Raw genomic sequence first — 23885 nt, forward strand, 5'->3', positions numbered from 1 at the left:
ATAATGGCATCGACTGCACGTTCCAGGCCGGCAGTCTGCGCAGCTGACATTACTGGTCTAAAGTCACTATCATGGCTGGCTGGGCTTCCTGGCTTTGAGATATCTGTGCTATCATTCCTAGCATTGCTGGGGGGAGTTCTTGTTCTGGGGCGGCTGAGCTGATGTGGTTAATGTGGTTGGGTGTATTACTTGGATCTGAGAGAGCTCGGTTAACAGCATCGCTGTTGCTGGGTGGGTGGCCTGGTTGCGAGGGTGTCCGTTCACTCCCGCCGGCGTTGTCACGGCAGCGGTCAGATATTACACCCAGAAGGTTCTTCTGCATTGCAACCAGGAACTCCTCCTACGAAAGATCCAAGACAAACGAAAGCAACCGGAAAAGTTATTATGATATGTAACTATGCGTTCGCTTAGCTTTCGGAGCAGGTGAACGCATCAGAACGGGACGGCGCAATGAATGAGACTGAGCGGCGCGACGAGACGTAGCCCGGCCTTCGTTTTGTCACGGCCTCCTTCGACCCTTGTCCTTGGAACGGTGGTGGGGGAACAGCTCCTGTCTGGCAGCGCTAGCTACCCGCCCGCACACCCTGTGCCCCCGGCGGAGGGAAACCTGCTTCACAGCCGTGTTCGTACGGAGATTGATTACGGAGCTGTCAGAGAGTGGCAGCTGGACAGGCTCGCTCCCCATGAATGACAGAGGGCACGTTTCACTCCCCGAGCCAAGAACAGCAACGCCAGCGCTGGGTCGCACCCTGGGCCAGCGCTACCGCAGGGTCCGGCCAGCGCGCAGCTACCTTCTTCTCCTGCCCCAGATTTTCTTCCCTTTTCTCTTCTCCGCTCGATATTCTGTCTAGGTGGATCAATGAATTCGCATTATTAAATTCATCATTTAGGGATTCAGTTCAGATTACCTTTTTTTTTAAAATTTCTTTCCATATATCTAGCAAACTGCAAAGCAATTGCGCTTCATGTAGAGTAAACGATTCCCTTACATTTTATATTATTCCAAGCGTACGGTGTGACTTTGTCTTATTTTATTCAGTATGCTGTGATGTGACTCCATATAATTATTTGACGTAAGTAGATCGTGACAAAGGGGACGCTTTCATTTCTGCACAAACACGTTACGTGACGACGTCCAGTCAGCGGGAAAGTGTTTCACTGCAAGACCGCGGGAAGCGTGACGTGCGGCGAACAGAGACTTTTCTCCCGCTCACCTCTAGATGTCGCTGTTGCTCTCGGAATGAGTTCGCGACGTGACCCGCTGAAGTTCGTGGGTTCCGTTTCCATTGTTGCACTGAAACGGACCCGCTCGGTGTATATACGCACACACACACACGCACAGGCACACACACACAAACACACACAAGGTGCGCTTTGTTTAATATGTCAGCATACGTGGCCATATTATGAGGCTGCATCTAAAATCGACTCTGCTTTTCAACTTTACAGTATCTGAGCTTCCCCCCTCCCATCACTGTAATTTCTTAAATATATACACACGTGTGCGTACCACCATCGTTGTTTGAAAAAGTAAAGCCGGCGTAATTACTCCGAATGTATCACTTACAAGACATTTCTCATGAAAGAAAAGGTGATGTTGTTGCTTGCACTCGTAGGCCTCCTGCTCTGAATGGGTGAGCGTGGCGCTGCGGAACATTTTTTTGTGCAGCGTTACAGCTCCGCGAGCTGGCAAATAGTGTGGTAAAGTGCAGTAATCTGCTGAACAGTGCCTGTGTTACACCTGTGTCACGAGCTGGTGACAAGTGCACGGTGTGACGCTACAGTGAGTGGGTGAACTCTCTGTATGGTTTCGTGTTAAAATGACTGGGCAAAAAGACTATCTATAACAGAAGGGTGAGCTGTAATCATGTCAACCATGAAGATTAAAATGGTGGAGAGCTGGTGAAAAGGCTGCGCTGTTTATGAGTATGACGTGTTACGAGCTACTCGCTGCTGTCTCACAGCGCCTGGGTGGTGCGAGAGGACGTGGGTTCGATCCCCGTTCAGTCTGTGTGGAGTCTGCATGTTCTCTGGGTACTCTGGTTTCCTCCCACACTCCAAAGTCATGCTGTTCAGGTTCCCCCATAGTATGTGAGTGACAGATAAAGTGTGCTCCACTGATGTATGTATGAGTGACCCAGTGTAAGTAGTGTATCTAGCAGTGTAAGTCACCATGGTGAATAAGGTGTGTGGGCTGGTAACACTGCATAGAGTTCATTGGAAGTTGCGTTGGAGAAAAGTGTCTGCTAAATAAATAAATGTAAATGTATGTAAATTTGTGTATTATAATGAACTGTTAGGATACATAATGGAGAGGTTTTTTTTCAGCTGTTACATGTCTGTGAGGCATAAGAGCAAGGTGAGCTAGGCAGTGTAGTAAGGTGAGCCTGTGTATGGAGCACACAGAAGAACAGCATGGCGAGTGGATGAAATAATTCATAACAGTATAGAGAGCTGGTGAACAGAACAGGATAGTGAGTTGGTCGGTATGGAGAGTTAGTAAGTAAATCTGTACAGTATAACAGTGCGACGAGCTGGGAAACTGGCTGTGTGATATAAAACTAAAGTAAATAACGGGCTGGTGTAACAATATTGTACGCTGGCAAATTGTCTGAATGGTATAAGTGAACTGTGAACTGATGTAAGTCCTACATCAAGACCTGTTGTTACTTTAATTTGAATAAAACATCCATCCATCCATCCATCCATCCATCATAACTGCTTATGGAAATCAAGGTTACAATGCAAACACAAATTACTCTCTCAGTCACTCAGTATCAGCAACTGCTTGTCCTACTTCATAGTCATGGTGCGTAAGAGTCTGTAGGATGTGCTAGGCTAGGTAGGGTACACCATGGATTACATGCCAGTCCATTACAGGGTACTAGCATAAATTACTGAAAATATCTTAACATGCAATCGGAATAGAAAAAAGAAAAAACTGCTGAACTTGCAATTGATAAATGCATGTGTTAATCTGATAATGATAACAATTTAACCCTCATGTAGTTACCACTGTCCCGTCTGCCACTGGGGCTGTTTAAGCTTATCAGCTTGATTAGTTCTAACATGGATCTTTAAATTTATAATCAATTTAGATGTATCGTCACTTTAACAGCTGTGTGAAAACTCACACATACCTATAATTAAAGTGGGCTTTCTTGCTGAAGAGTCTTGATTTGGAAACATTACCAGACAAGTGTGCAGCCCACCACTGACACCTCCTGGGCATCTTCAAGGGCCTTTGGCTGCCTTGGCACTAATTTAATAGATTTTCACAGCTTTGCATTTAAATATCAATGTACTGAAAGGGTCTTGGCTTCTACTTTATGGGTTGCCACACCACAGGGAACTATATACAATGTAATTAAAAGCACTTGTTTTAGCTAATGTGTCCACAGAAATGGTTATGCGTGTTGCAAGGGCAGACAGGCCAACGCTGTTACAGGTGGAATGAGTGACAGTCATTCTGAGTTGGTGTCTTGCATTTTCAAATACTGGGATCATTCTGATGACCTATACGTACTACTAAAATGCTCAGCGATGAAATACACTTATGCGTGTGTACTGGGGGTCCGAAATAAAACACACTAAATGCTAATCATGGCAGCTCTATACCGAAATACACTATTTACCAGCCATAGTGCCACTAAAGTGAAACGCACTGTTCGGAAATTGTAATATCACGCCTGTGAAACCTTGTGTACACCAACCAAAGCGCCTCCGCACACCGCAAAAAGTACAACGTGAATGTCGGAAGAACTGCAACTTTGGCACGACTGCATCGCTGACGGCACATGCTCAGAGGAAAGCAGCGGATGCAAGGAGTGATGAAGCAGTGTTGAAACAGTGAGGAGCACCTTTGCTTTGGGATGTGCCCACTGAGCCGGTAAAGAGAGCCACCCAGCACTTGCTGTCGTGCCACAGTGCCATCTGCATGAGAACATGTCGACCACAGTAATCCTCTCGCTGCAGGTTGTCATGGAGACTGATGGTGAGGTGGGGTCATGGCAGGTGTGTAGACGGCATGGAGGGAGTCACCTGTGTGGAGGCCAGAGCGCTTCCAAGGGGACTGGGGTTAGTGGCGAAGATGCTGAGATTGCGCAGCCTGTTCAATACCTCGTGTGACTGCTATACTGCACCCATGATTCACCAACTTGCCATACTGTTCGACTGTACACACTCCTCACCTAATTGCCATACAACCAATATGATGGCCATAACTTCTAAAGGCAATGCAATTTATTTACAAGATGGTCAACAAATATGAACACGTATGTGATACACATATGAGACGGATGTAGGTTTGGCTACAGAATCCAAACTTGGATATGTGAACTAAAGACCTCTGTTTCTGATGTTCTAAAGTTGTTGCAAGCCAGTGATTTTTTGATATGACTCTGTTTGGTGAGATATTTATGTATGTAAAAGACCTTTGCAGTGTATGGGAGGGAACAGCAAGTTGAGTCCATGCCTGGATTCCCACGAGCTCTTCCTGATGTGGTAGTAAGCACTGAAGGACTCCCCTGAGCTCCTCACGCTCTCCATGAGCTCCTTGGGGTGCCCATTAGCTTCTCAGGGTGTCCATTAACTTCTTGGGGTGTAAGACTTAATGCTGAAGTTCTGTTGCTGCCAAACTGCGCATCTTTACTAGCTAATGGCGAATGACTGTCAGGTTATTAACGAAATTGAGGTCTTTTGCAGAGCATTATCTGAGCGACTGAGAAAAGGCATTTCTGTTCAGCCTGTGTAAAAAGTTATCTACAGTTGGAATGTTTTTGGTCCACTTTGCTCATTAGGTGCTTTTAGGAAAATAGAAGAAAGGGAAGTAAAGAGAACACCAACTCTGGCTGAGAAACTTGGAGTACTCCAGATCATTCTTCCCCCAGCCTGCACTACTGTGAAGCAAAGAACCAAAATAGCTAACCATACCCTGATCCATCTTCAAATAAGCGCCTGTGCCTCAGCATTTAATAAATACCAAAACAACAATAGTTATAAGGCAGTGGCGGGGCAGGTAGAGCTTCTCGTCACCATTTACTGCTGAGGAAGTTCATGCATATTCTGGATATTTCAAGGTTATTTGTATGTGCCACATTAGTGTGACAGTGTGTTGATAGTTATATCAATGGGATTTAAGCAAGTGGTTTATTTTGCATGTTTAACTAGTGATGTTTTGTTACCTTCTCTGAATGTCTGTGTTCCGTGTTCCCCTTCCGTTTCTTTCCGTTTGATAGGAGGGTTGTGCTAAGTGCATGTAATTTGCTCATAAAGAGCTGCCATGAAGAACTTCCCTGAGTCATCTGTCGTCACAGTAATAAATATAGCCCCAAGCAGCAATGTCAGGGTCATTAAAATGTGGGAACCAAATAGATTAAAGCACTTCGATGATAGTTCTAATAAGTGTCAAGTGTCATTGTGTTGCACTGATGTACTGCTGCACACTCTTGACTTCTTTCAAAATTAGACATTTTAAAAGGGCGTTATAGAGGCATTTCAACTGATTCTTTATGTATCATTGGCTTGTAGTGGCCAAATTCATTCAAATGGGTGCATGATTTTGATAATGGTCTTATTTTTTTCCACATGAAAGATTTGTGTTGATATATTCATTGAGGAACAGAATGCAAGATAGCTGCCATGGTAGCCAGATCGTTTTAGTTACAATTATGCTTATTAGATACTTATTCACTTTAAAGCAGTAAATGCAAAGAAAAAGAAATAATAATTGGAAGATGAATCCTGGGAAGCCTAACAGTCTAGGAGCAGAAGTCATCTGAATGATTTGGAGATGGCTGAATGTATAAGCAATTTTCATTTTGGCTGTAGTAACCATGTATTTATATGCATAAAATTGAATCTAGGCTCTGAATGTGATTTCACTTGCTTGTGTGATTTTTTTTGGCTTGTGCAGCATTGTAAAAATAAATAGCGTTGAGACTTGGCCCAATTTAAAAATTGCAAAATGTACCAAAAATACTGTTAATTCACAAGAAAATGCTTGCCTGATTGTTTAACATAGCAATCTTGGAGTTTTATTTATACATCAGATTCTCAAGAACAATGTAATTTGAAGTCATATTTCAATTTGTAGATCCAGTGTCAAGAGGAATCCGTTTTTATGTGACCACTGTAGCCCAATACCGTATGGCCATGTGAAACAGTGGAACAAAGCAAAAAATCCAATACTTACGACTACATATATGTATGTATGATACAAAAAGATTCCCAGAAACATTTTGTCCTTTTTGTATATTCTTGTAGGACCTCTTACAAAGGCCTGACAGTTCAAATTCTAAGGAGTTGTAGATTTTGAAACTGCAGTTTTTCAGGTTCCATTTGCTACCATGTTTTCATCATATTTTGCCACATTTTTTTAAAAGTCCGTAAGGAAACAGGTAAGCTATTCAAACATTCCACCAACTGCTTGCCATGAAACTTTTATGGAAAGTGAGCCAGTGGTGTTCAGAGATATAACTGGAGAAAGAAGAATAAAAAGAAATAAGAAAAAAAACCTGAAAAGACAGTTGGGTGAGAACATTATTTTCTCAACAATATTTTCTGCCTGGTTATAAAAAGGCAGTAGAGTCCACATTCCAGAATAGCTGTACGTACGAACGTAGCTGTAATGAACCGATATTGATCCCAAACAGAATGTGGACATTTCTACTACAGTTGCTGTGGTGTAACAGGTGTAGTACAGAATCTGTACACATTTAAAGGTATCACCCCTCCACGCTGCTGCTCACCAAACGTCGCTTGGATCACACACCACATATACATCTCACATACGTACTGATCTCTGATATACGGCTGTCTACGTCCAAGTGATAATCTGGCCATGGCTGCCAACTCCTACCTGTCATCTAAGTTGAACGTTCTTCTGTATGTAGTTGGACAACTGTAACGAGTGGCTTCTATCTATACAGCACAAATCCAGTTTCTCAGGAGCCCATATATTATTCCTCTGAGCAAAAACTACATTTCCCCATTTTGATTCACTCAGCAACTGAAAAGCAACATGTCACAAGTTCCTTGTAAAAATGAGTTGTACCAAATAAAAGCGAATCTGATTGAGTGATGGCCCGTTACTGGACCATTCCTTCCTCATGGCTCAGCTCTGCTAGTGATGCTCACAGCAAACTCAGAGGTGCAGTGAACAGCTGGCCAACCCTTGCCTGCCTGGACACAAACCCAGTCTTTATTAGTGGTGCCAGAATGCCAGCTGATCTGTTCTCTGGGCCCTGTCACAGTGATGTCTTCATCACTAACCACAGCCGACGCCAGCTCCTGGCAGCTACTGGAGGTGACAACAAATCCAATTATCTCCCCTCCATGGCGCCCAGGCTAGCAGGGTGCAGTAACAGGGACAGAGATGGCTGCAGTCCCCCAAGTGTGAAGCGTCCTTACTGACCCACGGATCCAGCTGGAGGGACCAACAAAGAATTCTGCCCTGAAGTTCACTGTGGCTAGAACAGTAGAACTTTGCCCCAAAGTCCACTTTGGCCATTGTGGACGGAATGGCAGAATTCCCTCTTGAAGAGCCTTTTGGCTTGAATAGCAGGACACGGCCCTATGCCGCGTCTGGAATGACAGCACTTTGCGCCAGAAGTCCACTGTCACTGAAGAAATAGAACCTGGCCCCTGAAGCCTGCTGTAACCAGCAGGATGGAATGTGACCTTGAAGCTCGCCTTGGCTGGTGAACACCTGTTTTGGAGAAATAAGTATTTCATAGCAATTTTGACATAGTCATGGATGAGGGTCAGAATATGAAACGTAGCTCAGCAAACACAGCTCACACCAGTTGGTGTGTTCCTTAAACTCCTGTTACTGATTAATGACTGAAAGTTAGGCCCGGTCTCAAAGAAGTCGACACTGCGGTGCTGGACTTTTCTCATTCATGAGCAGCACATAGCAATTGTCTCAAGACAAACGTATTCCTACACACATAAACTCAGGCACAAAAAGACACACACTCTCTCTGAGGCACCCACACACTCGCTGATACACACAAACAAACATATTTTCTTTGTCATTCTCTCTCTCTCTCTCTCTCTCGCTCTCTCTCTCTCTCTCACACACACACACACACACACACACACACACACACACACACACACTTCCTGAGCTGCTGTGAGTCACACCTCTGACAGCAGGAGAAGTGCAGCTATTAAACTGACAGAAAGACAGATCAAATGTGACACATCAAAGAGTGGAAGCTCAAGAAGTGAGCAGCGCGGCAGTACACCCACTGCGTGCAGGGAAAGGGGGCCCACAAACACGCTCCGCACGGTCAACAGCACCACCCTGAGCCCGCCCCCCCCCCCACCCCCACTCGGAGCCCCCCAGGACCGGCCCAGCCAGGCCCCTGTGCTACACGTCCAATGATTGCACTTCCCAGCACAAGCACTCAGAGGGGCTAATTAATGCCTCAATATGGAAATGAGTAGCGCAGTAAATTACACAGCCGGCAAATGGGCCTTTTTCTTTGAAAATGTGTCAAGAGTGCATGAAGACTCCACAAGTATTACATGGGGGCTCCATCCTGCAGCTTGGCGGAGCTCAGTCTCCAAGGCGTGCGAGAAAGGCTTCGCTCACCCCCAGCCCACCCATAACAACAAAGCTTCCATGAATCCGCCTTCTTTTTCTCTGATATTCAGTGCAGTGCTCCATGCAAACTTTAAGTGTGAATATTATGACCAGGGTGCTTTTCATTCTTGCCTGCTTACTGCTGTTACTAAACATGCTCCTTGCTTACTGAGGTGCTAAACATGGCAGTGTGGTCCTTGAGATGTGCACTAAGAGGCACTGGAGCCCCAGCCAGGAGCCTCTTCCTTCTCCCCAACAAGACCATTCAAACTTTTCTTTGCACACATTATAAATATTATATACATGTATGTTACAAGCATATATACATATGCATTCACACGGCCCTGCAGTAGGTGGAAGAAACGAATTAGCTTATCTAAAATAGAAGAATATAGTTTATATCCATATGTTTTAAAGCCCAGATGTGAGCTATATTGCATAGCATGACACGGAAACATATTTAACCTTCTTCTGTAAGTAGAATGCTTGGAAGTGATGTTTAATATGTTGTTCATTAGTCAGGTTGACAGGCCTGTCCTGGGAGGGACTCAAGCATGTCTGAGCGGCAGGCTAGCGGCCTCCCAGCGTTGCTTCCATCAATATTTCAAATGAGTAAATAATTGATCATCACACCAAACCGGATGAAGATCAAATGCAGCAGCTTAGAGACAAACATTACAAACAGAGATGTAAACAAAGACACAACAACCTAAATGTAGCTGTGGTGACACATTTTATCGAAACTGCAGATTAACAATTGAGGTCCACAAAAAAGTGTCTTGAGAAACTAAAAAGCCTTAAATTCCCAGGAAATTTTTCGAAGAACTCCAAGGAAACTCCCAAGCATTAGACAAAACACCAGTAGAGAGGTTACCTGCAGTTTTCTGGAGTTAAAACTTGATTTAGAATAACTGACTCACTCATAATGAACGATGACGACAGGAACACATATAAGTTTACAGCTGCCAAGGTTAGGTTAGGGGAAAGAGCTTTTTCTCCAAACTTTTTCTCTGAAGTTGTGAGCCCCTTGGGTAAGAAAAGATGCACTGGCTATCTTGCTTCTTGTGATCTCCTACTTCATATTTAATAACCTCTGCTGTTCCGTTCATCCAGGCCATTTGGTTTGAGTGTGTCTACTTTTTCCAAGCCCTTTTCCTTTTTTTTGTGTTGGTTTCTTCTCAAGGATTACGGAGTTCATGTGTTGTAAACTTTATGCTTATCTATTTTCTTTTATGGTATATGTGTGTTATGTTTTTTTGCCAGTCTTGTAAATGTGACTTCCTTATGTATGTAAGTTTGCATTCCTAACAATAAATATCATACTGTATATGGCAGTTTAGGATGCATGGGAAAATTACTCTGCCCCTGAAGTAGGTCTCTCCTGAATAATGAAAACAAATGTCACAGTTAAGAACTGAAGTAGCTCTTGCAGGAAAAAGAATTGTAGGTAGTATCAAGATTGAAGAAAATAAGCATCATTAGAAAAACATGTTTCAGTTTGCTGTTTTTAATGCTATCAGTTGTGGTATAGTATAGCTCTTTTTGGGCCCTGGTTTTATTGTGGTGGAATATATGCCCACATACGTTGTCTGAACCACTTGTCCCATACGGGGTTGTGGGGAGCCAGAGCCTAACCTGGCAACACAGGGTGTAAGGCTGGAGGGGGAGGGGACACACCCAGGATGGGATGCCAGTCCATCACAAGGCACCCCAAGTGGGACTCAAACCCCAGACCCAGTGGAGAGCAGGACCTGGTTCAACCCACTGCCCCACCATGCCCCCCTCCTATGCCATCAACTTAGAATTTATTTTGTATAGAATTACCAAAAATAATGAATGCAAACTTAACGATTGCACATTAGCATGAACAATACAGGAAAACATGTTTACAATTTGTCAGACAACTAAAAAATTTGTCATAGGGAAATTGTGCACAAAATGACCAGAAGTAGCTATTAGTTAAATTATTAGTAGAAGAACTAGCTGTCTTTTACCTACCAATAAATATTCGGAGAGAACTCATTCTTAACCTTCCATAGGAACTGGAATTCTTAGAATATTCTGAGAATATTTAATCAAAAAGGCTAATTCAAGTACACTGGGTCCTAAATTTCAGAACACAGTTGGGACAAGAAATCTGTTTGTAACTCGACTTCGTACAAACCACTATGTCACAATTACTAATATAGCCATCCCTTGATTTATTCTCAGGCTAAGTTCTGTATTAAAAAAAAAAAAAAAACCTCTAAAAATCTATAATGAATTCGCTTGCATTTGTTTATTCCATTTTTATCAGCCACCTGTGTGACGGGCTTCTGTGTTCCATAAAGTCCATTACAGGACTTTTATTTTATTATCTGTTATTAACTTAATAAAACTGTCTTCTTTACCTACTTTTTGTTTTCAGACATTTTAATCTCCACAGCCTCTATTCAATGTATTCAACTTCTATTCAATGCCGACTGATTCATCACATAAACGTGTGCAACATTCATCAGCATCAGACCACTTTCAGATTGCTTCATTAGCTATATAATCAATACAAATGTAATCAAGACATATGTCAGCTGATTCTCTGGGTAAGTTAAGTATTGGATATAGCTAAAACAAATACAAATAAAATAAGACTTTTTCACATTTTTATTAATTGAAGCTATACTATAATTTAAATACACACACACACACACACATTTTCTGAACCCCTTGTCCCATACGGGGTCGCGGGGAACCGGAGCCTACCCGGCAACACAGGGCGTAAGGCCGGAGGGGGAGGGGACACACCCAGGACGGGACGCCAGTCCGTTGCAAGGCACCCCAAGCGGGACTCGAACCCCAGACCCAATGGAAAGCAGGACCCGGTCCAACCCACTGCGCCACCGCGCCCCTCTTTAATTTAAATATATAATCATAAATATAATAAAAATATATTATCTCCACAAATTCAGGACCAACTATTGTTCACAAACACGTGCAATGTTCATCATCTTGTTATTGATCACAAACATCAGGAACACCAGATACCAGTTTTTTTCAAGGTGGAAGCAACTCCAGTCCCACACTTATGTTCCGTTTGGTTGCGCTTTACTGTTAACTAAGAGCTGCATGTAGAAACACAAGGTGTGCTTGTTTCACAGCAAATTTTTTAAAATGTATAACTGAAGAAAATGCTATTACAAGTACATAAACTGAAAAAAAATGTTTGCACTTTCGAATATTCATAACTTTTATAATGTGAAGACCCAGTGTAATAATCAAAAAAAAAAAAACAAATTAAGGAAAGTAGATAAGTGATGTGATTTAAACTAACCTCATTCTCTTTGGGTTTGTGGTCCACAGCCACCCTCACCAGTGAGTGATTGATCTTCAAGGCCAATGACAGGGCCATCAGACCACCAGTTCCCACTAAGTTTTCCTGAATATCCAGTTGTTGGATTTTCCGACTTTCTGCAATGAACTCAGCCAAGGCCACCACACCTGACATGAAGATCAAAGATGTGAAGAACCTAGTTTTATACTTTCAGCAAGCAATTGCACACTATACCATAGAATTGCTCATATAAATGCATTTTGAGTTTCTTAATAGTTAGCCTCAATTAGTGCATGTTTTTCCACAAAAAAGCAACTGATAATAAGGTTGTATTTTTACCAACTTTTCACAATTATGCACCCATTTACATAGCATTACTGGAGTAGTTCAAGGTATGTACTTTGCTCAAGTGTACTGCAGCAGGAGAAGGATTTGAACCAGAGACCTTCATCCACTCTGCTACCTGCTGCCTCCTGAACTGTTATGTATGGAGGGCTATAGTACTTCTAAATAATACTAAAACAGTTTTTCACTATGGTTTATGCATAAATGTTAGTGGTCTCTCAGTGCAGCTCTCTGCCTGGAGGTATGTTCAAATTAGTGAAATTCAATAATCCCCCAAAAACAATGTTAACTAATCAAGTATATACATCATGGTAAAACAGTGTACCTTCACAGGTGATCTGCGTACAGGCCAAGCAAAGCTGCTGGAGGGAGCAGCTGGCAATGAGCGAATCCTTCAGTCTTTGAATTCCCTGGTTCTGTAGATTGTTATTTCCGAGGTTCAGTGTTTCCAGCGTTTTTATTCCAGGCTAGAAGTTCACATGTCAGATATGAAGGCCTACATTAAAAACTGAAACACTTTTTAAGATTTTACAATCACATGAAAATGACAATGTGTTCACATTTCTTTGAGGACAATTTTTCTTAGTATTATTGTTAAATTGTGTCAGCCTATACTTCACTGGCCTTAGACGAAAGATGTGCTCTAAAAAGCACATGTAGGTTGTAGGAAGCTGCCACACAGGGTTACGGTAGGAGTTAGGGTCATGGTCAAGAGAGGAAAGGTCCAAGAGCCCCTACACTTTATAATACTGCCTTTGTCTGCTTCCAGTGGCCAACCTCAAGATTTTCCTCAGACTTTGTTTGAAGCAGGACATATGCAAAACCATTTCAGGCTTTCCCCACTCTAATGGGGAAGCACCATGTTTGCTTTGAGAAGTCTGTGTCTCCCCTCCCAGTTAGCAGACTGATGTAATGTTCCCCAGGAGTGGAGGCTTGACAGAGGCACTGGGGACAATACAAAGCAATTACTGTCATGCCAGCATTGTCAGGTCTGGTGCACACTCAGCACCCATGAACTGCTGGTATGGGGATATGGCGATAAAGCTACCCTCACTAAACTAGGACTGGAGCTTCATGCAAATACAAAGTCAGCCTCTTCAAAGGGAATGCAGAATTAAGCATTCCTCATCAATATTCCACTAATATCCCTCTTTTCCTCTTCTGACAAACATATATGCTCATGTTTTCTCTATTTTTAATCTACAAGCTATTTATTTTCCTCATTTCTTTGTACAACAGCATTCCAAGGATATTTCACAAGTATAGCAAGCTTGCTGGAATAACTAACTGATAAACTTAGTAGAGCATTGCTTTTAAGGACGTTTTATTCCTTTCGACTTTGTGAAAAACTTAGTAAATATCGAGTTCCGATAATGCACATGGGCTCACTTGGAAACTGAAATAAAATTTTGTGTGATTTTAAAACAATCGTTATAACAGTAGGAACTACTCATTTAAAACAGATGGAAAATACTGTTTTATGATCTGATCTTATTTAATGAAGTCTTCTGACACTGTGACAGTACCATTTCTGTCCCTCTAATCGGCTTGTGCTTTCTCTATTATTTTCTTTTTTGAGGAAACCCCAAAAAAAAAGAGAAAGGTTAATAACAGCCCTTCCAGCGTCATATTCAGCGCGACCAACCATTGGACTAATTACGATCATTATGGTCGCAGGGATGTCTAGTTATCCTTCTTAATGACAGACCACAAGAGAAAAACTCAAGAACACATATCTATTATTTAATCAAACTGTTCCCATTTAGTGGCACTGAAATGGAAAGAGCAGCTTTATTTTTGTCCCAATGGATCAGCGTGGAGAATGCAGAGGCCGAGAAGGAAGACAGCCAGCCTTTCATTTTTATCCTTTTAACTTCCACTACCTTTCGGAACAGGTGTAGTTTATTCTGACAATCAGAACAGCTGAAGAAAAACTGATATGATTAGAGGTGCTTTAAAAAAAATCCAGGGGAGCTCCTTCAGTCTTCGTCTCTTCTCATGGAAACATAACAAGGAGGGCTGTTTTCCATCAGCACAACTGGCAGCTCAGTAAACAGGACAGTCAACAATACAAGGATCACTACAGTCAACAACTCAAATAACAGCTCTCAAAAGCTTATCTTACCACACTACCAGTGTCTTTACCAAAAAATCAACCAACATCACAGCCAGCAGCATATCCAACAGCAAAACCAGCAATGTGGTCAAATGCCCAACCACTGGTCCACTCATCAGCCCTAGCCAAAACAATACCACAATTGAGGGCACACAGCTGAATTTATAAAAAAAAAAAAAATTCATTTGGTGTAATTGTGTGGATGATGAACTCCTACCAATACGGTGGCCAAGTGGACCATGCCCTGCTCTGTTAAATAGTTGCCACACAACAGAAGCGTCCTCAGATTGCTTTTCTGAGCTCTTAAACCTTCACAGATTTCCTCCAGACCTGCTGGGAAAAACAGACCATTATGGTGAAGACATCCACAAATTCAAAGTTTGAAAAAGTTCAGCTTTCAGCTTATCAAAAATTTAAACTATTTTTAATATACACTTTTATATGTCATACAGCATAGACATTCATGTTATACACATCTTTTTAGTGCATATAAGCAAGTACAACATATAGTATTGTCACCTGGATCAGATATCAGATTATTGCTCAGGTCCAAGTACTGCAGACAATGGTTGTATTTCAGGAGGTCTCCCAGCTGCATTGAGTCTTGGAAACTGTTGAGCTTGTTGTTGGCGAGACAGAGCTCTTCTAGCGAAGTGTTTTTCTTAAGCGTACCAACTAAAGCAAAATATTAAGACAGGACATGCAGTAGTAAATGGCCTCTAAATTACTCTCATAGTAGAGTTGCAGTGTGCTGTAAATGTGTAGGTATAGGATGCAAACCTACTGTATGTGTAGAAATATAGACGTGTAAGTGCAGCAGCTGATGTGAAAGCATCAGTGTAAAATAATTGGCAGCCTACACTACGGGTATATAATTTGAGGTATGGGAGTGTATTATGAGTTCAGGAGTAGGTGTACGTGCCCAGTATGTAAAAAGAAAAAAGTACACATTTCATCCGATTAAAGAACATATACACGTACCATGGCTGAGGATGGACAAGCCTGTATCTGATCTGGATCTATTGTTTTGAGGAACACAAAGGCTGTGGAATGAAAGGGGCTTGCTTCATAAGTGTTTTCTTCTGGCCTAGTTTAGCATTAGTCTGTGCTGTTTGAAATGAAGTTATGTCTTTATTGTAAGTTGTTCAAACCTATGACAGCATTTATGCTTGTGATTCTTGGGGTCACACAATTCAGAAAAGTACAATATATGTATTTACTCTATTTATTCTTACTATTTCTGCATGTGTGTCCCTTTACGATTGCCTGCTGAGTACCACTGTTTTAGATGTATCTGTTTGTGGCCAAACAGCTCTGGAACCCCTGATCAATGGAGTTTATTTTCCGTCAAGCCTTTTGGTTGCATGTGGAATGCCAACATTGTCATCATGCACAGTAGGAACCAAATGGACTGATCGTTGAGATTGATTCTGGTGACTCCACTGTGTAGACCGCCAATTCGGCAATCAAGGCCTCCCGATCAATGGCAATGATCTGCGGCTGACCCCCATGGTGAAGGAGACCGCTGAGCAGAGCCCAAATAGAAAACGGATCCAGACACTTAAAGAGACAGGCGACTGCTTCAGCCTCAACATGAACATTCCCTCCACAGGCATCAGCACGTTAGCACGTTAGCACATTACCCTTTCCTCTGACTTATTTTCGCAACTTCTTCCTGACTGATTTATTCATCTTCCTTTATATAGACCTAAACTTAACAGACTCTTCAACTACAAGATTAAAGGAAGATAAAGGTGTTAGGGCTGATATAATGTTCCCAGGTCAATTTGGACATGTTCTTTTAAACAAATGAAGGGCATACTGACAACCTCAGCATCTTGGGTTTTGTAATATATAAAGTATGTACTTAAAATGATTTTCCAATTCTCTTTTTCAAGATGTTGCCTAACACAGTGGAAAATCATCTAAAGACCAAAGAGCGTTTGTACTGTGTAATGACATATAAAGGCATTATTAATTCAACACCTTCTGTAACAGTAATATTAGCCTTAAAAATTACTTCATATCACACTGTTAAATCAGGTTATGAAGTTACTGGCTACCGCGATACATGCAGATTGGTGCAGCAGTGTGTAAAGTGACAAGTAGAAGATTAGAACATCTAATCCTAGGTGATTCTTGCTGTGAGGTTAGGGGCCAAAATCTGGCATGCCTTTCCACGCTACCCGTCATCTGTTCCTGCTGGTCAGGCCGGACCAGGCCACAGATCATGTGCTGTCTCAAAGACCAGTGAGGGCATTAGTACTTGCCTAGAGGACTTGGTTCAGGCATTTATTATCTCATCTTCTGACATTAGATCAATACTATTTATATCACCTGTATTATAAATTAATTGTAATTAAACAAAGAATGAAAGAACTTCAGCATTAAAATCTATTACCTGTGACTTAAGAAAGACTTAACAATACTCAAATCTTCACTCGTAGTAAAAACATACAGGCCATGAAACATGCCTAAGACTCTTATTCATCACCCAAGGCCTGTCTTTCAATTTCCCTGGGACAGTTCTACATTGTCTTTGTCCTTGTCTTGGGCTTCTTCTTAAGTATCCTTTACTCACTCAAATTCAGGTGATATAGACAGGGCTGGAGTGGAGTTACCTGCTGCAGACTTGGCCATAGTGTTACTGCCAAATGAAGAATGAAAAGCTAATGTATCCGTCATACCACCATACACAAAACAAATAAGCTATTCCACGTGACACTTTAAGCAACGATGCATAAAAAGAAAATAACGCATTAAAGAAAAATCAACTACGAACCATTTAAATTTCTGAAAACATAATTTGAAATTACATCTGGAATCTTACGTCACATGGTCATTTGTTCAGGAAAATCTTGACACATAAAGATTGTACTACATCAAAACTGAAGTAGTTGCCTCAGAAGGCCACTGGTTTCTGGTACCTTGTTGATCACCTCATCATCGTCCAAGGGCATAAGAATCTTTCTCTGGGTTATGCACATGATTGCTTCTAAGTGCTCCTGGGTAAGAGAGTTCTATAGTCTGTTATTTTTATAAACTTGAAAGTGGAAAATTAGTAAAAGTGCTGCTAAACTAAACCAAATATCTCTGGAATACAAAAGAAAAGGCTTATATTTGAATAACTGACTGCAATTATATTTTTAAATGAATGAAATAAGAGGGCCTTAAAGCACTACTGCATATCTTATCAGCGTTTGTACTCTTAATAACACTGTACTCACCTTAAGTTGTCCTGTCATGTTTTACAGCATAATTCTGTAATACTCCAGCTTGCATCTATTAATATAAAGTAACAGCATCTAATGCCTTTGAAGTATTAATTTATTGTGCTATATTCACAGTCAATGGCATGACTGTGTTACTATAAAGAGGAACAGAAAAAAACGCTACCATATGACTAGAGAGATAGAGCTATACTTAAAATATACCTAAAATAAAACTGACTGATGGAATTTTTCCCTCCAAAAAATTATTGGGAATATTGCATAGATGGTCACCAGCATCCAACCTTTGTATGATTGTTTGGGTTACCTGATATTTGAATTGTGCACCTACTGTAACACACTGAGTGCAAGCTGCACTCTATACTTTACAATGTGTACCTGTTATGACTCACCGATTTTTAATTCAGAATATATATATATATATTTGTTATTTATATATTTATAATAATATATTTGTTATTTTGAAGCACTTTAATGCATCTCCCTTCAATGATTTTTTTCTTTTTAATCCTGACTTTTTGGGCAAAACCTTTATCATTTCTCTTCATGCTGCTGTTGGTCTCTATCTTTAATTTAGCCAGCAACTGGGAAACGTCCTCAAAACATGAAAATCTCACAGCATATCGTCACTTTGTGATCAGTAGCTAACCAATCGCGATTCAGTTTTAGCTGTACCAATTCGAGAGAGCCCATTCCTTACTCGGTTAAATTATCGCAAATACAGACCTGGCTGCCCAATGAATTTAGGCTGTGACTCGTGTGAAACTGTGCGTGTGTGTGGGTGTGCCTCAGAGCAAGAGAGGCAAAGGGGTTGATAGTGAAATCAGAAAGGCCTTTGCTCGTGTTGGCCTGTTGATGTGAAAAGTTCTGTCTCCCAAAACAGTGGCCCACCAGGAAAAGTCCTGAGTCCCGATTACCACTCCAGCACTGGATGCAGGCCTACCCAGAGTGAAGAGGGGCCTGCCACTCAGACAGCTGTTCTCTAGACACAGGACAGTCAGCCTGCTACAAAGGAGGGCGCCTGACAGCATTCGTGCGATGTCATCCAGGAGAGGCATGTTGCTGACATCCAGCCTCCGCAGGCAGCGGCTCTGCAGGAGGAGTATGTATCATCCCACTCTTACTACAAAATTATTCCAAACCCACTCCACCTTTATCCCAAAAGCATCCCCACCCTCAAAAAGTGCTCCACTTACATCAAAACAGCTACCCCAACATACCAGCCCATTATAACCGCAGTGCAACCTCAGCCAACCCCCTGCACCAAACGCACCACTGCACAATACTTTGAACTTACTATTTTTATACCTAATGAACCCCAGTGGATTTAGGAAATGCAAATCTGCCTACATAATAATAATTAACCAGGAGTTAACTGTTGAACTGTACCTGCTGAATCAAATGAGATAGAGATTGCCAGCCCCAAATCCCAATATTTGTATTGGAGGATATATCAAGATGTGTTGTTGATTCATAATATGAAATCATATCCAACAATGAAGATGCACCCTAGAAAAAAGGAAGACATATTTCACCAACACGGAAAACTAGTAATCAGCTGAAAGGTCAAGAGATGTCCAGGGGTGAATAGTGATGCTATACTGCAGTTGTCCCCAACAATATATATTCTCAGCATCTGCTTAAAAACATTTTCACCCAGTTCTTTGCATGCACTCACATTCTCCTCCAGTTGAGTCTCCCGTAGATTGATGAAATCAAACTGCAGTAATTTTAGTATGTCTTCAAGAGACTCACACGAATGGTAATCTAATCGTTCACCTGAAAAAAGCAATCAGAATTTGTGTAATTACGATTTCTTCACAGCCAAATTGCCCATCTCAGTGAGCAGTCTATGCTTTTAGAAGTTGGAAAGTCAGGATAATAGCAAGCCAGAACAGCTCCAAATGTTTGCGCTGACTTTTCAATACTTTAGCTATCTCTGCACAATTCCCTGCAGAGAAAAGAAGTCTGTAAAAGAGGTTTTGGATTGTACAAAAGACACACCCATGTGTAACCCTTACATCTGATACCCCCACCCCCACCCCCACCCAAATTGCCTAAACTGAAATTAAAGACCAGATGATTATTCAAGAACAGATGACTAAACAAGCCACTTTAATGGTCACAGTAGTCTTGCATTCATTATATCAAAAGTTCTCTAATCATAAAACTCTGATCTTCATGACTTGGGAGATGACCAGCTTGCTTAGAGCTGTTCATTAGAAGATAATTTATTCATCACAAGAATATAACTAATAAAATGAGTGTACAATAATCACTTATCTACCAAATAGGGCAATATGAGATTGAAAAAAACACGCTTCTCAGGGTGCAGAGAAATGACACATTTGGCACTTTGTAAAACTTTAACAACTCTCTTTCAATAGACCAACAACAACAAAAAAATCATTCTAGTTTTCTATGCTTTGTACATGTACACCTGAAAATGGTTTTAAAAAGATAGCTGTTGCGCTTCCCAAATAGGTTTTGTTGATATGGAAATAAATATTGATCTTGAGATTTGTGTGACTGAAACCTAGAATACTGCTGTACAACCGCAGCTACAAACCAGAAATGTAAACTATTATTGGTAAAGTTGCTGCACTTCTTTGCAAATGATTAACAAAGCTGTTGTTTAAAAAACTCATTTACTAACTGATGTACAATTGTATTGTGTTTGATATGCATTATTTGTTTGCATATACTGCCCCATTTGTAATGCAGGCAGAATGTGCAGGAGGTGAAACTCCATGATTTATCATCTTTGAGTAGCACTAGACTTTCATCTATGAAGTATTTACTGTGCCATCTGTATCATGAAGAGTCCAACACTATTAATGGTGTGGTGTTTGCGGTTAGAACTTCATAACTGTGTTAACTGGTGGCTCAAAAGCATGTACATGTAGAGTCTTTCAGAGAAGCTCACTGGTTTCTTACCCTGCAAATCCAGCTGCTTGGGGTGGCTGCATTCTGCAGTTCCTTCCTGGAAGCAAAGAAGCGTAAGACCTGACACTCTTCAACATTCACAAGCATATTTCCAACAGAATTGCATCCTTGTAGACTTTTCAGTGACTTTTTGGTAAACACCAAGAAATATCTGAAAACATCAAATGACATATTTGTAAGAAAAAGATTTGGAAAGAACAGCAATGCACAACTCTGCAAGAATGCTAAACACATACATTCCCAGTTTCTTCAGTTATCTGTCATAAGTTTGTGATATAAAAATATTTCTAATACTTTGTTTGATGATAGTTGATTCTTATCTACAAAAGAAAAAAAAAAAAAAAAAACATTATTCAGCTCTTGTATGTGTCTATAACCAAAAACTGGTACAATGGCTTGTGAAAAATGTATACCTTTTTCATACAGCAGGGTTATTATTCAGTGTAGTGACATTTTTTTAAAGTTATAATGTTGTGTTACTGCCACAATGGGTATTTTATTCTGTATGGCTTGTACCAGACGTCGCTGGGGCTTTGATTTGAAACAAAGCATACTCATCTCATTTCTGTCCCGCAAAATGAACAACTTTACAAGCTCTCTTTTCAAAATTTCGGTGTAACGGCTGGTGGCTTTTGATACCCAATTTTTGATTTCTGGAATGAAAAAACATTATAACAAAAGTTATCCAGAGTGTATCGGCTTTTAAAAAAGAAAAAAAAAAACGCGCACGTGAACCGGAAGTACAGTTATGTTCTGTAATTGGCTTCCTCTTCCTGTCACGTGTTTGCTTTGTGCAGTTGTAGTGCAAGGATGAGTGCTGAGTAGTGCAACTCGCAATAAACTGTTCTCTTCTTCGCTCGGTGAGAAGTTATACGTAGTTCATTGTAGTAAGTTTTACTGCGTCGATACAAGATTGTTACCTTGTGCAAAGATATTACTGCAGAAATGCGTTTCAAACCCAAGACATCTGAGTCTTTAAGAATAAATTATAAGTAACTAAATTCATTGTTTAAGTCTTATAAACAGCTTTAACATGAACACCATGACACTGACATAAATAAAGCCTTAAATTCACAATGAAATTAATATTGTCTATTAAGCATCAGTTAACAAAGCTAAGCAGCGTACTTTCCATGTACTTTTCAGAGTGAAAGACACAGGCAGTGATCATTTGAACATTTTTTTATGTCTTAATTATGTCTCCTTTCACAGTGTGTGTTCACTCTCACCTGCATTTTGAACAAATAGGTATTGATAATAAGTGAAAGAAAAAATAACAGTAAAAGACAAGGCAGAAAAGATCATTCTTGTTACAATTATTATAAAATATGTCGGTCTTTTCCTTGTTGTGCCTAAAAATACCTTTTATTTTGGTATTTTAATTAATTATTGGTGGCATATTTTTCATTTGGGAACCAATTATTTTTTTTCCATAAGAAATAATGGTAATCTGGCAACCTCACAATGGGAATTTGCCTAATGTGATAATTTTAGGCTTATATTAACTCTATCATGTCAGAAAAAGGTGTATTTATACAAGAAAACAAAAGCGCACTTACGTCATCAAACTCAGTTACACCCTGCTACACATGGATGTACCATCAAGTCGAATTCGTATCACTCACTCGCATGGTCTCCAAGGAAAGGGAGGAACAGAAGTGGTTTACCAGTGCCTTCTTCCATGCACGTCAGGGGGATGCAAACACGGATTGAAACATGCAAACCCCACACCCACAGATCCATGCAGGAGCTGTGAGACTCCAGTTAACCCAGTGTTTAACCCACGACATTCTTGTGCATGCAGCTAGATACTAGTTAAAATTTAGTTAATATTTGCTGTAACATAGCAATTGAAAACATCAACGAAAAGTGGCTTAACCATAATGTCATCACAACATGCTAAACTGCTGTACAACAATATTTGGCTTTTTATTATTATGTTTATGTGCAATCAAGGTCCTTGAAATCCTTTTATTCTGGTGTTGCACTATTGCATTATCTCTTGTCATGGTCTAAAATCTTTTATAGTATTTTGAAATGACCGATATAGTGTATGAATACCTGGATACAATTATTTTAATTTGGGTGAATGACATGTAACTTGGATTAGGGCTACAGCAAGCTGCCATTATGTTTTAGAGAGCTTTGTAGGAGTCATCCTGTTTCTCAGCGCATCTAGCCATAGTGCTTGTGTGTTTTAGAAATGCCTTAGCATTTCTAAGAGATGGTGACTATAGAGACAGCCACAAAACTGTGTACTGGGTATGAGAGAATAGTAAACAAATAAGGACACACAAAAGTAACACGTAATGGTTAATAGCAGGGTTGGATACCCCTGGCTTATGTGCTTGACTTTCATGCATACTTCCTGGAGCATCTGTGTTGTTGAATTTTGCTCAGGCTCTGTTCATTTTGGGTGGCTTTGTGGCTTTGTAAGAATTACAGAAGAGCTTTTTTGCCACTTATTAAGTTTTAAAAAAATCATTCTCAGAGCACTCTCTGCCGTAAAAGCTCCCAGGGGTTAAAATCAGCTGCATATTTCCTTTCAGCATCTTTTCAGCAATAAAGGATAAATTATTTAAAATAACACGACCTTTTATCTCACACCCTTTGAAGGCAGTAAATTAAAAATGTAAATTGGAAGCTAATTAATATGCAAATGTATTCATTCCCAGTTAACAATTAGCAATTAAACCTGCAGTGTCTAGAAAGAGCATAGACAAAATTAGTAACTTAATTTATCATTAAAAAATGAAAACGTACACAAAATTTTAATTGACTTTCAAAATATTTTCACTTTTTTCTTTGTTCATCTGCCCTGATTTTAAATTCAAGATAGTGCTTTCCTAGCTAAAAACATTAATTGGACCCGTAAAATGTGTTATAACCTTAAAAGGTTGATGTATATGTGCATTTTGGTTTCAGTGGACTGGAGTAATGAACATCCCAGTGTTTTTTTTTTTTATCAGTGACAGCATCCACTGGGTCCAGCTGACTGTATGCATATTAAAGGTTATTGAAAGACCTAGAGTTCCTCATATCACAGGGTCCCAGAGGAACAAGTTAAAATGCCATCTTGCATAGGATCTTACACAAGATTCTGAATATATCTTGCTGTAAGTGCAATGTCTCTCAGATAAGGAAAAAATGTGCAGCATCAAGAGAGGAACAGTCTGATTGCATCACAAACATTAAGCACAATATTATGCAGTAGTTAGTTAAATCTGAGAACCATCTGACTGTCATGCTTCTCTCTTTAGTCACGTCCACTGTCATTAGATATTTTCCCTCTTCATAGATTTGTCCACTGCCAATATCCACTCTTCTCCACGAGTATGACCTCTTCAGTGT

General features: G+C 40.6%; 1 protein-coding gene across 1 annotated transcript in view; it reads right to left on the minus strand.

Annotated features, from left to right (window-relative positions):
- LOC108919410 (protein phosphatase 1 regulatory subunit 37) overlaps nucleotides 1-23885 on the minus strand; it is a 29832-nt gene that overhangs the window by 3070 nt on the left and 2877 nt on the right. The window contains exons 3-12 of the mRNA XM_018727371.2: nucleotides 20526-20571; nucleotides 19267-19367; nucleotides 18978-19097; nucleotides 18532-18679; nucleotides 14878-15033; nucleotides 14576-14688; nucleotides 12568-12709; nucleotides 11898-12064; nucleotides 7138-7347; nucleotides 190-340 (exon numbers count right to left, since the gene is read on the minus strand). Of these exons, the coding sequence (XP_018582887.1) occupies nucleotides 190-340; nucleotides 7138-7347; nucleotides 11898-12064; nucleotides 12568-12709; nucleotides 14576-14688; nucleotides 14878-15033; nucleotides 18532-18679; nucleotides 18978-19097; nucleotides 19267-19367; nucleotides 20526-20571 (1354 nt within the window). The remainder of the gene's footprint in view (nucleotides 1-189; nucleotides 341-7137; nucleotides 7348-11897; nucleotides 12065-12567; nucleotides 12710-14575; nucleotides 14689-14877; nucleotides 15034-18531; nucleotides 18680-18977; nucleotides 19098-19266; nucleotides 19368-20525; nucleotides 20572-23885) is intronic.

This window comes from Scleropages formosus, chromosome 15 (assembly GCF_900964775.1).
Source record: "Scleropages formosus chromosome 15, fSclFor1.1, whole genome shotgun sequence".
NCBI lineage: Eukaryota > Metazoa > Chordata > Actinopteri > Osteoglossiformes > Osteoglossidae > Scleropages > Scleropages formosus.